At 54.2% G+C, this 15,981-nt stretch overlaps 1 protein-coding gene across 2 annotated transcripts in view; it reads right to left on the minus strand.

Moving 5' to 3' along the window:
- Positions 1-2,105: 2,105 nt before the first annotated feature.
- The window catches only part of RNF216 (ring finger protein 216), a 160,611-nt gene continuing 146,735 nt past the window's right edge, over positions 2,106-15,981 (minus strand). For both annotated transcript variants that reach the window (XM_044746461.2, XM_044746462.2), the window contains exons 16-17: positions 6,048-6,117; positions 2,106-5,163 (exon numbers count right to left, since the gene is read on the minus strand). In XM_044746461.2, coding sequence (XP_044602396.1) covers positions 4,841-5,163; positions 6,048-6,117 — 393 coding nt within the window. In that variant the 3' untranslated portion in view covers positions 2,106-4,840. The remainder of the gene's footprint in view (positions 5,164-6,047; positions 6,118-15,981) is intronic.

Raw genomic sequence — 15,981 nt, forward strand, 5'->3', positions numbered from 1 at the left:
GTGACCCTCACGGCAGCCTGTGCTCGCCCTACGCCCCTCTCCCGAGGGTTTTCACCGGCACCTTCTACTGCAAAGCCGAGCCAGTGATCAGTTCTGGGCTGTCTTCGCCAAAAACGTGCTGGCGAAGGAAGAGGAGCAGCGAGAGGAACTGGTGCTCCAAGTTAATCCTGACCCAGAGGGAAGACACTGATTGGGATTTCAGCCGGGATGTGACCGCTTCCCCCAAGGGGTCACAGGAACCAAGGGCCAGCGGGCTGGGCGGGGTCGCTGTGCAGCAGCCTTCAGAAAAGGGACTCCAAGATGTCCAAAGAGAGGGGAGGCTCCCAGGGGTTCTAGAAGGAGCTCGTTCACAGTCACGTCTCGGAAGCACCTGGTCAGGATGCCTTGCTGATGCTCAAGACTGGAGGGACGCCCGCACTCTGGTTCACACATTATATATATCGTAGAAGAAAACCATAGTGGCAGGAAATACATCAAAATGTTACGAGTGGTGACCTTTGGGTAATGAAACATTTCTACCTTTTCTTTATACTTTCCTGTGTTTTCCAAATTTTTCCATTTAAAACATTTATAATTGGCAAATGGATATATATAAAGATAGTTTCTAAGGATGGAAAAACTAAAGTCTGGACATTGACAGGGCTTTGCAGGGAGCAATTCGGCAAAGGCCATCGAAACGCCGCCTCCACCCCCGTCCTTTGTCCTTTGACTCGGCAGCTCCACCAGGGGAAGCACATCTATTGCAACATCAAAGGGAGCGTTCACTGAGCTGCTGTGGGAGGTGGCAAAGCATCGGAAGCATCCGCATTTTCCTTAAGAGGGGAATGGTTGAATAATGGGTAAATCTATACAAACAAGGGTCACGGAAGGCATGGAAAGGAGTTGGCGCCAGTATGCAGATCCGCAGACCTGGGGGACCCTCCCTAGCTGTGAAAGGAGGACAGCAGCTGCAGGAAAGGCAGGAAACGGCTTCTCTTAAGAGCAAATGTCCCAGAGCCCGGATACGCGGGCGTGCGTGTTGAAATGTGCTGGCAGGCGCGTGGGGAAAGGCAGGAGGACTCTGATCACCTGGAGGGTGGAACAAAGATGGCCACAGATGGGGAAAACAGCCACTGCTCATCTACTTACTGAGCCTGTAGAAGGGTCTGTGGGACTGCTGCAAATATGTAAAATACGGAACACATGCAGGAGCAAGGACTAGATGGCGCCAATAAATCAAAACCACACACTGAATTGGTGAGGAGCTGGGATGAGCGTAACTTTCACCTTGTATTTATTCCCATACTTTTCTCAGACACGCGAAAAAAAAAAAAAGGTATCGTTCAATAGAAACTTGCAAACGTCAGGTGAGAACAGCCCCATGTTTCATTAACATTTTCAGCTGGGCTTGAGCCTGAGTGTGCTGTGCTGTGCTGTGGTCCGCCCGTGCCCAGGTGCTCCCCAGGCCTTGGGGCCGATTCCTGCTCGCTTGCCACACGCAGGTCCCTGCTTGGGCAGTTGGCTCCGGGGACTCAGCAGGGAAGAGGCTGTGCCTGAAGGAGGGGCGGCCGCAGGCCTCCCAGCAGGTAGGGCCGGGGCCCAAGACTGTGGCTGCCTGGCTCGGCACTCCCTGTTCTCGGGCCTTTGTCCCTTCCTGGAGGACCAGGTTTCTCTTGTTCCTCCCAAACTTTGGCCGGGCCGCTTCTGCAGCCTGCTCCCCAGGGCTGAGCTGGTGGCCAAAGAGGGGCTGACTGCACTTTCCTGAAGGGGATTCTGTGCCGGGGAAAAAACAGAAACCAAACCCTTTGTGCCTGACCCGGCCCTCAGCAGCCTCCCAAGCACGGTCAGCACAGGGATCACCTGTCCATGCTGCGGTCAGGGAGCGGCGGGGAATTCCTGCTCCTCTGCAGGGCCAGGCCCTCGGGTGTGCTCTGTGGGCGTCAAACCCTGCAGGTCTCCTGCAGCAGCCACCCGCAGCTCCGGGAATGGTGTCACGACCATCTACTTGCTCCCCAGGAAACTGCCGGGCCCTGTCTGCGCGGCCCCTGTAACTTCATGGTGGGGTGTGCGCATGTGTGCACGGCAGGGCCTGCCTGATCGGGCCGCGTGGACAAATGCAATCAGAGGGAGCAGAGCGCACCAACATTTATTTACAAAAAGTCCCACTTACATATGATACAGGCTTTTTACACACAGTAGTTTAAACGGAATTATTTTCTGTATTTTTACTAACAGAAGCTAAAGAAAAAAACTTAATAAACTAATCATTTTGCTATTTTATACAAAGCGACACGTCATGCATTTTTTAAAGTTTTTAAATCTCTTTCTAAGTGCAAATACTAGATTCCTCTCTCCAGTTTTAAGGCAAGTAGAACGAGACCGTCGGGGTGCAGCCTCTCGCTTGGGGTGGGGGAGCAAGCGCTGCGGCCCTGGGAAGGGGAGGGGCTAGGCTGCCCCTGGACGCCTGTGCGCCCCCCAGACAGGGGCAGACCTCCATGGGCGTCACTGGCACAGACAGCTTCTCCAGTAGCCCGCAGTCCGGGTCCCACCTCAGGGTCACTGAGGTGCCTGGAGGGTCATCTCACAGATGCACAGGGACTGGCGCTAGGGGCAGAACTCGCGGCAATAACCTTGCACGACAGACCTGTGAGCCACCCTGCAGTCCGGCTCAGGGGCAACCTTAGAAATCAGGCCCCTGGTTCAGAAAGGCCAGAGTGGCTCCCCAGCAGCTGTGTGGGGCTACAAACAGCCAGAACTCGCCCCAGAGGACAAGTCCTCGCTCGGGCATTCAGGGGAACCATCACTCTGGTCTCCTCCCTACCATGCCAGGGGGACCTTTGAAAGCTGGGCCCTAGGGGACTCAGTGCGGGCACGCCGCCCCCTCAGGGTCTGTCCTTACAGCTGCCCCAGGCCCTTGGTGGAGCCGCAGACCCTGGCCACAGGGCAGAGGCGGAACCTGCTTCCTTGGGTGGATGATGAATTGGCTCAGCAGGTCAAGGAGGGTCCCATGTGCCCTGGGGCAGGTGGGCAGCACCTGGGGTCACCTTCTCCCTCTGGTGGGACAACTGCTAGTGGTTTGCTGCTCTCAGAGACCCTCTCTTGGGGAAGCAGGGAACATGCTTTTAAGGTAAAGAAATCCTGTCACTGTGCCCTGCAGGGTAACCCCAAGACTGCTGTAGAGGCCAGCAGTGAGGACCCGGCAGCCCAACAGGGAGAGGCTCCCGGCAGGGACATTTGGTGCTGGCCTCTCCCGGGGGCCCCACGCTGTGCCCAGATGACAACCTGCCTGCAAGGACCTCACTCAGAATGAAGGCAGCAAGAACGGGCAGTTTAGATTTTCCCATTTCCATCCTCAAAATACATCTAAGCAGCTGATGGCAGTGGGCGACCATGCGTGGTGATGCTTGGTGCCAGGGTGAGGTCCCCACAGCAGTGGGCAGCCTGGAGGGGCAGGCCTCCTGCTGCGGGAGGGCAGGACAGTGTTGGCGACCGGTGTCAGACTGGGCTCTGCGCGCGGACTGGAGGGTGAGGAGCACAGAGCGGCGGGCTAGGGCCAGGGCGAGGCCTCAGACGCAGCTCCAAAGCCCGCTGGTGCCGGGCAGGCAAGGGTGAGGGACACACAGGGCCCCCAGCAGCCCCAGAGCGGGTCGCCTGCAGGACAGGGCAGCGTCGGGCCTGCAGAACAGCCGGCAGTGCAGCTCCTCGCGGGGGAGGGTGCCGCTGAGCGCCATCTGCGCCCCCTGGTCCCCTAGGGAACCCACTGCCTCCACCAAACCTCAGGGGAGAAGCTGGTCAGCAGCTGGTTGGTGCAAAGAAGGCTCACGACAATCGGCTGCCTGCGGGAGCCCCCAGGCCAGTCAGAGCCACGGGAAAAGCAGTTTTTGTCTGGCCCGTTTCAGGACCACCCTGCCCTCATCAGCTGCGCGGCATGGGGTAAGACACTTCTTTGACCTTCCAGAGACTGAGAGAGAGAAACTCTAGTAGGCCATGGAAAACTGGTAAGTTTGAAGTGAGTAAACAGCAAACGTTTTAGATAAACTAAAAACAGAACTCTCTGCGGTCTCATCTGAGTGGGCCAAGAGGGAAGAGGAGACCCCTGAGCGGTCACCACGGTGGCGGCCTGGGGTTCTGGACTTGGGGGACACGGCCTTGCAGCCTTCCCACCCTAAGCGACGCTCCCAGGCCCATGGACATGGCTGTCACCTCTTCGCATGGATCAACCTTGAGCCTTTGAGGGGCTGGCCCCCCAGAGACGGACAACAGGGCCCGAAACCCCTCAACTACAGACACGGCCCTGGCTCGGAGCAGCAGGGCGCGCCTCCCTCTGGTGGGCCTCAGGGGCGGCGGGTGGCAGCAGCCCCGGGGCCGCTCTGCAGGGCTCAGACCTCTCACCAATTTCCGAAGCGCGTGGGGACTTCGGCTTTATTAGGGGTCCGAGGGCTGCAGGGAGGAAGGCCGGCAGCGGGTTTTAACTGGGAGACTTCTGTCGTCTGCCGGCGGGAGGGGAGGGAAGGAGGGAGGTCTCTGCAGGGACGTGAGCCACATAGCAGAGACGAGCCACCTTGTGGCCAGGCCCCCTGCACTGGCTGCTAGTATGGCAGAATTCTTCAGGAAGAGGGTTTGGCTGCCTTCTTATCTCTGGCCCGGTGAGTGCCAGACCAATCCTGGTACAGGCACCCAGAGGGCACTGGCCTGCTGGCCACTCTTCAAGGGGCAGTGGCCCTTCCCAGGAAGGAGCAGGAAGAAAGCCCGCCTGTCCTCCTGAGGGCCACGTCCATCACCGCGCTCTGAAGGCAGGGCAGGGCCAGCAGCCTCGGGGGTGAAGGGCACAGGCTGAGGGCTGCGCCAGCGCCCCCGGCTATCAGAAGCGATGCCGCGGCTGCGGGCCGAAGTGCATAGGCAGGTTGTGCTCCAGCGGTACGTGGACGGCGGCAAAGTCGTAGTTGATGCGCACGTTGGGCAGAGGGGGCACGTAGGGCGCAGGGATGGGGCCCATGTTGAGGGGGAAGTTGTTGAACATAGGCCGGACAGGCGGTAGCGGGAAGGGTGGGTGCACGAAGGCATAGGGGTGTGGGATGGGCGGCTGGTGCAGGTTCTGCGGGACGGGCCTCGGCAGAGCTTCCATCCTCTGGACTTTCTCTGGAGGCTTCTCCAAGGGAGGCCCGATGCGTTTGAAGGTGTTCTCTGAAACAGAGACGGGATTTAGCAGGGGAACAGCTAAAACCAACTGTGCCTGCATCGGGCTCGGGACCAGGCCTGCACACCCTGACCCTGGCCCCACCTGCCTGAGCTGGGGGCCGAGAGCCCGGAGCATGAGGCGAGGCCAGGAACCTCTGATCTCCAGCATCGTTCTTACCTGTCAATAAGCCCGAGTAAAGGAGAAAATGCAGAAACAGCCCCGCCCCATCACCAAGGACAAAATCACACTTCTGAATGAGTGTTACACTCGACAGCGGTCACCTCGGAAGGCGGCGTTATTTATCGAGCTCAGAACAGGGGGAGCCTCTGTGAAACTTTCCTTTAGAGCCAGGCCTGGATGGCCACTCACAGAAACTCCACTTTGTCCCCTGTAATCTCAGAAGGGTCAGGGTGGGCCTAATGTATTTTTCTTCTTTGAGGAAGACTGGCCCTGAGCTGACATCCGTGCCCATCTTCCTCTACTTTATGTGTGGGATGCCGCCACAGCATGGCCTGATGAGCGGTATGTAGGTCCACACCCAGGATCCAAACTGGTGAACCCCGTGCCGCTGAAGCGGAGTGCGTGCACTTAACCACTGGGCCGGCCCCAACCTACTGTCTTATTAGTCTGGTTTGGCTTCTACTTGCTTCCTAAGCTTAAACCCACCCCTTGGGACTTCCTCACCATCAAGGAGATGCCGAAACTGTATCTAAGCTTTCCCAGCCTTTCCCACAGGCAGCTGGACACACAGGTGCAGTGTGGGGGACAGCACTCCCTGGGTCGTCCCTGGCTGGGTGGAGTGCAGGAGCCCCAGGGAGGGCCAGTAGTGGGGTCCCCTTCTCCCCTGAGCACATGGAGGGCCTGGGGCCTGTGCTGGGGGAGAACTTGCCTCCATTCTTTCTTTTCTGTTCCTCTTCGGCCTCCTTCTGGATTTCCTCAATCAGCTTCTCATCATCTTCCTGGAAAAAAAACAAGACGATAAGCTTGCTCTCAACCAGCTCTATGTGGCACTGAGGCCCCACTGGGACACAGGGGAGGCCGGCTTGCTGCTGGTCAGCACACCACTCATTCCTGGTTCCCTGAGAATCTTCCTCCGTCATCACTGGATGGTGTTCCCATGAGGAAGCCCATCTGAGAGGCTGGGACCGAGGAGCGGGGCGTGTGCATGGCAGGTGGCTGTCTGGGGGCGGGGCTGGAACCTGCTTTGCTCCCTCAGCTGTAGGGGAAGCAGAGGGAGAGCTTCCACAGCTGGGAGGCGGCAGACTGATGACCCAACGGTGTGGGAAGGCGGTGAGTCTGGGGTGGGCAGGGCCTGAGGAGTCTCAGATGGCGAGTCTACAAGCTCTGAGCACAGCAGCCCGTGTGCAGAGTCCAGCAGAGTCTTGCTGACTCCCTGAACTGAGCTGGACAAGCGCCCACTCAGGCTGCCTGAGCCCTGAAACTGGCCTTTAGCTCCTAGATGGCCGGTGGGCTGCAGAGCAGAAAGGTGGCCTGGGTCAGGCCTCAGGTACAGGGGGAAGGGCCAAGTTTATAGACCTTGATGTCTCCCCTTCCCAAACTCAGCGCTTGGTGGGCTGGCCATGGTAACTGGCAACTCCAGTTTGGACGATTCCCCCTGGGGCCAGGAGCCAGAGGCACTGTGCACGCAGGCAGACATGGGGCTTCATCAGGGAAGGTCTGTGGGCCACGCCAGGTGAGCAGACCAGGTCCACCCCACATGCAGTTCCCACAACTCCACCTGCCCAGGCGCTGTGGTGGGGGTAATGTGCTGGAGTTTGAGCCACTCCTCAGCGGCCCTGCAAAGAGGCTTTCCAATGTATCTGGGGACTGAAAGGACACTCAGTGGATTGAAGAAAGCCACCAAGACGGTGCACGTCTTTGCTGCGCAGCTCAGGGCTGCTGATGTGGCAGCACAGCCGTGGAGGGCTGTGGGACTTAACGGGCTACCCTGCAGGGCTGAGGCTCAGTGAACAGGGCGGGACACTGCAGCCAACACCTGACCACATCAACTGCATGGATTCAAACTGAGTGACGGGCAGGCTTGGCCTCTTTTCTGGGGTCTTCCAGTTGCTTCTCCAGGAGTTGAGAGCAGTCAAGCTGGGAAGAATGGGGGGGCAGGAGGGTATGAGCAGGTTTCAGTGCTGCAAGAAGCCTGCTGGAAACAAGTGTTGCCCCAGGCGAGGCATCAGAGCCGATGCGCGCTCCGGGCCAGAACAACATCAGCGCTAACTCGGTCTTTCACGCTGATCTGAGGGTCTGGGTGGCTGATAACACCCATGGAACTTCTGAGATGTGAATGGAGGCCCACGGAGAAGAGCACACGAGCTGGAAAGGATACCCAGAAATCCTTGGACCAGAGGAGAATGCGGCAGCCTCATCGTGGAGCTGAGCGACGGACAGTTTGCATATTTAGTTAGTATGTTATTAATTATCAAGCCAAGACAGTAATTAATGATTTCACCACACAGTTACGAACTCTCAAGGATTCTAGAGCCATGAATTTCACGCAATCAGTGTGTATCAGACACCTGTTCTGTACTAGACACGGTTCTAAGTTTACTGGTTAAACTTCTGATCAACAATGAAACTGAAGGTCATATTGATGGAATAAATAAATAGCTATGTAATATATTCCCTTTGCTTGGAAGATTAAAACATTTTAAGACAGAGTTCCCAGAAACTGTAGGCTCCCTGGCAACAGCAGGAGGCTGTATGACATGAGCTCACATTCTCCAGGCCTCAAGATGCCACATGACGGTCTGGACTCAATGGTCTCAAGGCTTCTTTCCAACTCTGATATTTGGAAATTCTTATCATACACCCAAGTCTTTTTCGGCCTCACCTGTCCAGCTGTTCTGAGCAAGGCAAGGGGAAGAGGAGAAGGGACGAAGGTTAAGTTCCCTTCAGAGAATCACACATCCAGGAGGAATCCTGGTGGGCATAATGTCCATCTCCCAGGTTATGCACAAGAAGTCTTATAAAAACCCCAAAACATGGTCATCTAGGCTCTCTGCAAAACTCCCAAAAAGGAAACTTAGTACTCTACAGAGTGATCACTAAGTCAATCAACACAAAGGGCCCCAGTAACTCAAAAGGGTTTGGTGGGCAGTCTGAAGTCCCCATGTGAGTGTCAAGACAAATTCGACCAAGTGTCTAGATTAGGAGCTGGCAAACCTCTTCATTTTGGTGCCAGCGGCAGACCTAGAAAGAAAGATTTAAAAAAAGAGAGAGAGAGAAAGTGATTAAGAAAACTGGAAAGTGGGAGAGCAGTGGCTCTACCCGCCTCGCTGTGACAGGGGCAAGCTCCTGCACGTCTGCGCCTGGGCCCCTGTATGTAAAATGGGTTGTTGTAAGGACTGAAGGAGCCGACGTGTGTCAAGGACAAAGTAAGCACTCATTATTAAAGGCAGGAGAGTCGTAAACAATGGCAGGGATGAAGATTTTAGAAAGAAAAGAAGTTTCCGGAAAAGGTGGTACAGATGGGTAGATGCCCCCAACATTTCTCTCAGTAGCTTCTTTGTGGTACGAGTGACAGGTTCCTGACTCTGGTTATTTATTCATTATAACCATCAGCACTATATCACCACCGCCACCGGCACCACTGCCTCATCCCGGTCCCTGCCACATCGCCTAAATGCGGTTATGCCCATCAGTCTCCAGAAGGATACTCAAAGCCTCTGATGGCACAGGAGGGTACCTTAGAAATCACCCATTCCAACTTCCTGACAGCACAGAAACTGAGGTCGCAGAGACACTAAGGTGTTCAGTTATGGCTAGCTGGCGGTGGGCTAGGCAAATGCTTTACACCATTCTACGGTGTCAAACAGCTTTCCTGGAGAAAATGCACAGACAAGTCCCTTGAAGGTTCCCTGTCTCCACCGTCTGTCTGGTGTGGAAATCTGGAGGGCATGCACGTTCTTCCATTTGGGACTATGTGCCGAGGGTGCAGGATGCTCAGGCCCTGTGCGGGACGACAGCCAAGAGCAAGGCTCACCTGCCCCCTCCCCGTGTGGAGCTTACGTTTCTGTGTTGTGATCACAGTGTGAGCCGGCATTCCACTGTGGAATTGTACATGGGCTTAAAGGGTAACTTCACAGCGTTAGAGACTAATCGCTAACCCACCCTTCTCCTTTCTGTGAGGACAGAGGAAGAATGAGGGAGAAGAGAAGTATCCCTTTTGGGCAGAAGATTCCAGGTCCTTGATGGCACTGCTGAGGGTGTGAGCATGCAGGGCATCCATCTGATATTCCCCAATGCTAAGTTTCCTGGGCTAAATCCGAATGCTCCTGGTCAAGCTTCGTCACTGAGTAACGCAATGGCACAACCCCCCGGGGGCCTGAGGCACCTGCAGAGGCGAGTGTGGGTTCGGCTTACTGATACAGAGCTGCCGGCTTCGAGGACACAGCGGCCAGGTCCAGCCCCGGCAGAGGCGCCCGGGGGCCACCGCGAGCTCTTCCTGGAGGAGGAGGAGACTTGGAGCCCAGAGCCCGTCACCTTTTGAAGAGAGCCACCTGGAGCCTCTTCCCTTCCTGCCATTGCTCGGATCTCTCCTGATTTGGTAGGTGGACTCAAGACCATTTGTCCTTATGCCCTGTCCTTCCCCAGGCAGGCAGCGCCCCGAGAGTCTAAATACAGTCTGTATTCACCAGAAAATGTCAGCACTCAACCATCCTGAGCAGTGACTGTCACCGTCCACAATGAATAAATTGTCAGTCACACCCAGAATATGGGTTAGACATTTCAGACTTCAACTTTCTCCAACCGCTTGGAGTCACAGGACACTGTGTTTAGAAACTAAGAACTAAAATACTTTTCAATATTTTTTTAAAGAAAAATTTACTTGTCAGCCAAATACGTTAGACACTAAGGGGAAGAATTCTTACTTCATCTGGGCTGAAAGTTCCTTTCACAAGCAGTTTCCCTTAAGCATTTTTAATTCTTCAAGTTGAGAGGGAAGGCAGACTGAATTGTACACTTTAAAAATGGCAAATTTTATTTTACATATATTTTGCCACAATTTAAAAAATTAATAATGTTAAAAAAAAAAAGCGAAGGCAAGTTTAGAGCTGGTGTTGAGATTAAACATGAAGACCGGTCCCTCACCAGAACACTTCCTGGGTCTGGGCTGAGGGACAGATGGGGCCACTGAGGCCTTTCTGGACGTGCGCTCTCTCGGGAAACATTCTGGGCACCCCGAGTATCATCATTCATGGTGAATAAGGACACTTGTGAAAAAGGCTTGCCATTCTGCAAATCTAGGACACACCTAGGCTGCTGGAAATGGGAAACAATAGGAGGAAAGCAGATGATGAGAGGGCCGGCGCGTGTGGGCGGGATCAGAGTGAACTGTCCTCCAGCCCGTGCAGGGCTGAGTCAGCACAGGAAGCCCAAGCCCGCAGGAGCAGCCCCGAGCACGGCAAACGCACACGCCGAATTTTATGTTAAAGCAGCATGGCTTCGAAACGGACAGGCAGGTGGCGAGATGGGAAGAACTCAGCTTTGGGGCTCCCCAGACCTTGGAGTGGGGTCCCCTCGGCCCACCACGATCTAATCTGGAACCCATTCCTTTCCACAGCAGGTTTATTGCGAGAGGCAAATGATGTCTCTCTTATAAAGCACCAAGCACACTGACAGTAGTGACGGTGCTTAACATTTACTGAGGCCTTCCTATGTGCCAGCTGCTATTCTAAAGCTTCACGGACGCTGCATCTCCCTAACAACTCCACGAGTTAGGGATGATCAATCCATCCTCACGCTACAAATCGGGAAACCGAGGCACAGTGAGGTTCAGTCCAGGCAGGCAATCCCACACTCTGAGCTCTTAACCACACAACCCAGCAGGTCCTGGACCGGAGCTTCTGCAGTGCTGGGACTGCAGGGCCCTGGGAACTGTGCCCACCCCATCCTGCCCTCAGCACTGTCAGAGCTGACTATTTTTAGGCTCTGCTTTGTTCCAGAAAGAGTGCATCTTACCCTCCTTGAAATACAAGAGGGCTTCTTCTCTCAGGGATGGGCAGAACTCTGAAATCTCCTTTCTCCACTAAATACGAGAAGAGGATAGCGCAAAACAAAAAACGCCTCCACTCAAGGACATGAACAGAAATACAGCAGAGAAGGGGGCCACGTCCCTGGAAATTTTTAGGGAATTAGTATGTTCCCGGGGTCAGCTCACCCAGCAGTACATGTGCCATCCTTTAAAATGACCCATCCGACGGTCTCTGACTGGCCTCCTTGGCACTTGGCCCTGGAGACGAAGCCAGCATGTCCTTCTCACCCAGAGTGGGGCCGGGAGCTCAGGGCACCCGTAAACCTCACCTCTGGAGCCAGAAACCTGAGCTGCAGGCTAGGCTCTCTCACTGGCTCACGGGAACTGAGCCTTCTATCGCTCCTGACTGGGTTGCTGTCATTGGCCCACCTTGAGGGGGGAAACGAACACTTCTACGTTTCTTGCCTGACACATTTTCTCATGAGACCACCAAGTTACTTGTATACCATGGGATCTTGTGGAATTTTCTCCTTCTGCCACAAAAAACAGGGTTTTGATTCTCACACACGTTAAAGCAACATTGGAAAAACAAAGGTTAACAGAACATAAACTAAAAAAAGTCACCGGTAAATTCCTCACTGCAGATAACTCCCAGGAACACTTTGGCCTAATTCCCACTGGTTGTTTCTGCATCCATATCTCACTTTCCAAAAATCAGAGGTTTCCTTCTAGAAGACTGTGCTCTGCACAGCCAGGCCCTGGACTGCTCTGGCTCTCACACGCCCGCTCTCTAGTGTCTCTCCTAGTCCTGGAGGGTAGGGGTGGGGCCTGGCCAGGATTCTATCCGTGAGGAAACTGAGGCTCTGAGGAGGCAGTGACATGCTGAGGGTCCCCAAGTGGTGAGGCGTGAAATCAGACCAGGGCAGGGACCAGCTGCCCCTGGGGCTGGAGGTCTGGGCTTACAGGCCCCAGGGGAGCCTGGGCGGGTCTCAGCTCTGCAGGCAGTTGAAGCCACAGGCCTCGAGAGTGGGCTGCTAGGACACCCCCCACTGCTCTGCCCTCACTAGGGCTGGAGGCTAAATGGAACCTGCCGGAGACTCGAGTTCCCCTTCACACTCTGCCTGCCTTGGTCAGCGGGCAACTGCGGGAGGAGCAGACTGCTCTCTGTCTCCCCACCACACTGGACACCCCAACAGGCTCTAGTGAACGGCAATCAAGGGTGAGATGCAGCGCCCCTGGCCCTGGCACGCCTCTCCCTGGCCTGTGGTGAGGGCTTCAAGACTGACTGAGTAGGCCTGGATGAGTCCCCTTCTCTGCCCTCTTTCTGGCCTCTCCTAGTCTCAGTGAAAACTTTCAAAGAGATCCACAGAGTGTGCCTATAAGCAAGGCGAGGCTGAGATGGGAGGGAGTGGACACTGGTTAGCAACCATAGTATGTCCCAGCATGGGCAGGACTCAAAAGACTGAGTGTAACGAGACACCACGCTAGAGAAGTGAACCACCCAGCACTTTCTATCGCTACCCACAGCCACTCTGGGAGTGGAAGCCAGAGACCACAACTAGATGCAATGAGAACCGTGAAGGGAACGTGAGCAGCACCCACGGTGGGCTGACGCACCCCGACAGCAGTGTCGGGGAGAAAGGCTTAAAGCAGAAAGCGACATGGAGTCTCACTGCCCAGGAGATCTGGAAGAGTCCTTTAAATAAACAACTGAGCGGGTTGCATCTTAACAGGGAGAAGGTTTTATTTCCTTTCCCTGAATTCCTCTGAGCTCAGCAGGATACAGAAAGTGCCGGTCCAAGACGGAAGACTCTGACATGCTGGCTTCACATGGAGGTGGGTGGGGAGTAAGGCAGCAGGAGCATGAGGCGACGGCAGGCCCGGCCTCTCCAAAACCCACTCAGCACAAGAGTCGCCGGCAGGAAATGAGGTACAAGTCACCAGAGAGGTTTGAATTAAGAAGAAACAACCACAAAACCCACTCGTCAACTTGCCCCTCAACAACGAGGCCCTGCAGCTCTGCCTGTGCAACAGGGTCTGGACGGAAGAAAATGAAGGAAGAGAAACTTCAAGTGGTTAAAGGGGAAAAAGAATGTTTCCACCATCAGATATTCACAGTCATCGCCAGCCACAGGCGGAAGGTTCCTAAAATAGACCTTTAAGCACTTGGCCCAGGGCTGTTCTTGCTGAAGCTTTTAAACATCCTTCAGAGCCTCTGTTTTCTTCAGCATTTCTCATCACCAGGGCTGGCCACCCGCTCGCCTGCTGTCCAGCCTCCCGTGACCACGGAGGGAGGATGCGTGGCTTTTCTTCTTCATTTCACTTTTCTCCCCTTAAAAAGATGACTGGGAATTACAAGTCAACTGCTGCTTCCCTCCTGTGATTTTGGGGGTGGGGTTGGGGCAGGGATCCAGGTCCTGTGTGGCCGCAGCTGTTGTTAATAAACTTGCAATGATTTCATAAAAGGCTCCCAAAGAGCTGAGGATTTCGTTTCAAATTCTTCCCAGATCGGCTGCAGATCACCGAGCAACGCCAGACCCTAAGCCCCCAGCCCCAGCTGTCCCCCTGCAACAGGAAACTGGGGGGAGGAGGGTGAGGCGCAGCCTGCAGCGGCACATGCTGTGCAGCTGGGGTCTGGAACGGCCCAGTGGGGGGCTGGACAACGTGCTGGGGAGGGGCAAAGACTGGACAGGCTCTGAGCTGGCCTTTGCAGCTGTCTCCTCAGGTCACAGAGGTCCAGCACCCAAACACCTTTCTATCTAGAGCTCTCCCAAAGGGACCTTGATGCAGCAGGGAATGTGGTCATGTTTTGACTCCTGTCAGGGTCAAGTGCTTAGCCTGGGGCCTGCTGGCATTTGCTGAAGACAACACATACCAACACACTGTGTTTACTGGACTGACTGAGCCATGCTGCCACTCTTCTTTATTTGTGTGTGTGTAAGACTGGCCCTGAGCTAACATCTGTTGCGAAGCTTCCTCTGCATGCTGAGGAAGACTGTTGCTGAGCTAACATCTGTACCCATCTTCCTCTGTTTCATGTGGGATGCCACCGCAGCGTGGCTTGATGAATGGTGCTGGGTCTGCGCCTGGTATCCAAATCTGTGAACCCTGGGGCCAGCGAAGTGGGGCATGTGAACTCAACCACTGTGCCACTGGGCTGGCCCCCTGCCACCCTTCTTAGTAAAGTCCTCTAGTGACATCTAAACCTGGGGACACCATCACCGTTTGGAGCTGCCAGGCCCCCTTTCTACCATCTGCAACTTGCTCAGTGGGGAAGGAGTCCAGCAAGGGCCCCAGCCCTCTGCAGAGGTTCGCCTGGTTCACTGGACTCAGGGACCCGGGGGCATACTGGCGATCTCCTGCGTCGGTGCCCTCCCGCTCCGGGGCGTGGAGACTCGTGGAGTGAAGGGGCTGGTATCTGGTCGAAGACCTGGGTTTGGACCCTGATTTCACCGTGATCAGAGTCTCATTTTCCTCACCTGCAGAACAGGAAAGTGGTCCTACCCCCCTGCTGTAAGGGAAACAATGGTATTTCAAACACTGACTAGAAAGAAAATGCTAATAAGGCCAATTGTGAAAACTGGGTGACGGAACTACACGGGGGTTCACTTTACTACCTTGTTCCTTTTGCAGAAGATAAATTAAAAAAGTTAAGGAAAACCTGACCCCAAAATTAGTCACCGACCTAAAGTTTGGACTATTTTTCCTGTGGGGTTTCCACCTTTTCGTCATCAATTCTGTCTGAAATATTCTTCTCCCTTTATTCCTGCAACATTTCATTTTTGCCCTGGCCACTCAAACAAGGGCCTCAAAAGTGCCTGGTGCCCTCCACATGCCTGATCGACCCACCAGGAAGACGGTGCACACTGGTCTAGCCTGGGTACTACGAGAGCCACCGAGGGGAGAAGGCAGGAGGTGGTGGCTTTGCTGAAGACGCTAAGAGAACAAATGACCTGGGACAGAAACCTGTGCTACCATGTACTGACCACAATCTTCAGCAAGTTTCCTCATTTGTAAAACTGGGACAATACATCTGCCTTTAGGAATTATGACAGAATTAAATTAACACATATTTATGTCAGGTTCAATCCACTGAAGGCTTGGGGAAAATGAGTAGGTCTCCCCACCAAATGGCTGGGTGATAATGGCGCCACACAGGAGCCTGGTCGTAGAAACCCCAGGCTTTGTTTGAAGTGAGCATGCTCCAAACTCTTAACATTCAAACAACAAAGAAGTTGTGGAAAACAATTCTCTGCAGTTTCTCGCAGTCTAAGCACAAGATAAACATAGACTTTGTTCTGCATTTAAAGAGAAAATGCTGTTATGAAATGTGCCCCACTTCTGGAATCCAGACTGCCAGGTGACTGTTCTTCGGAACGCGGCTTCTAACAGATACAACTCGTTAACTCCTTTAGCTAGCACTCACATGGCCACACGTGGACCCAAGAGAGCCAGCATATTTTAATCCAGTAAAGACCAGGATACCCCTGCCCCTACTGCAAAATAACATTTGTTCATTTCTGTGATGAGATCTGGCTTTGCATTCTGACCTCTTAAACCAGAAAACTGTGGTTTGCTGTGACTGTGTTTGCTTCTGGTTTTTCTCCCCCTTCCTAAAAAGACATCTTGTTTTGTAGGACTCTTGGTTGAATGTTTTTGGCTTATTTTTGATAACTAACAGAGAAAGAAAGTTTACTATTCACCATTTTAGCACTCTAATATGGAGTCAGTGCAGGTTCCCAAGCAATCTCTAGTCATTAAGGATGAAAACCCAACTTCTCTCCAAACCATGAAGGGACAACTCCCTCACTGACAAATGAGAGATTTTCCTGGCCTT

The sequence above is a fragment of the Equus asinus genome, chromosome 14 (assembly GCF_041296235.1).
Source record: "Equus asinus isolate D_3611 breed Donkey chromosome 14, EquAss-T2T_v2, whole genome shotgun sequence".
NCBI lineage: Eukaryota > Metazoa > Chordata > Mammalia > Perissodactyla > Equidae > Equus > Equus asinus.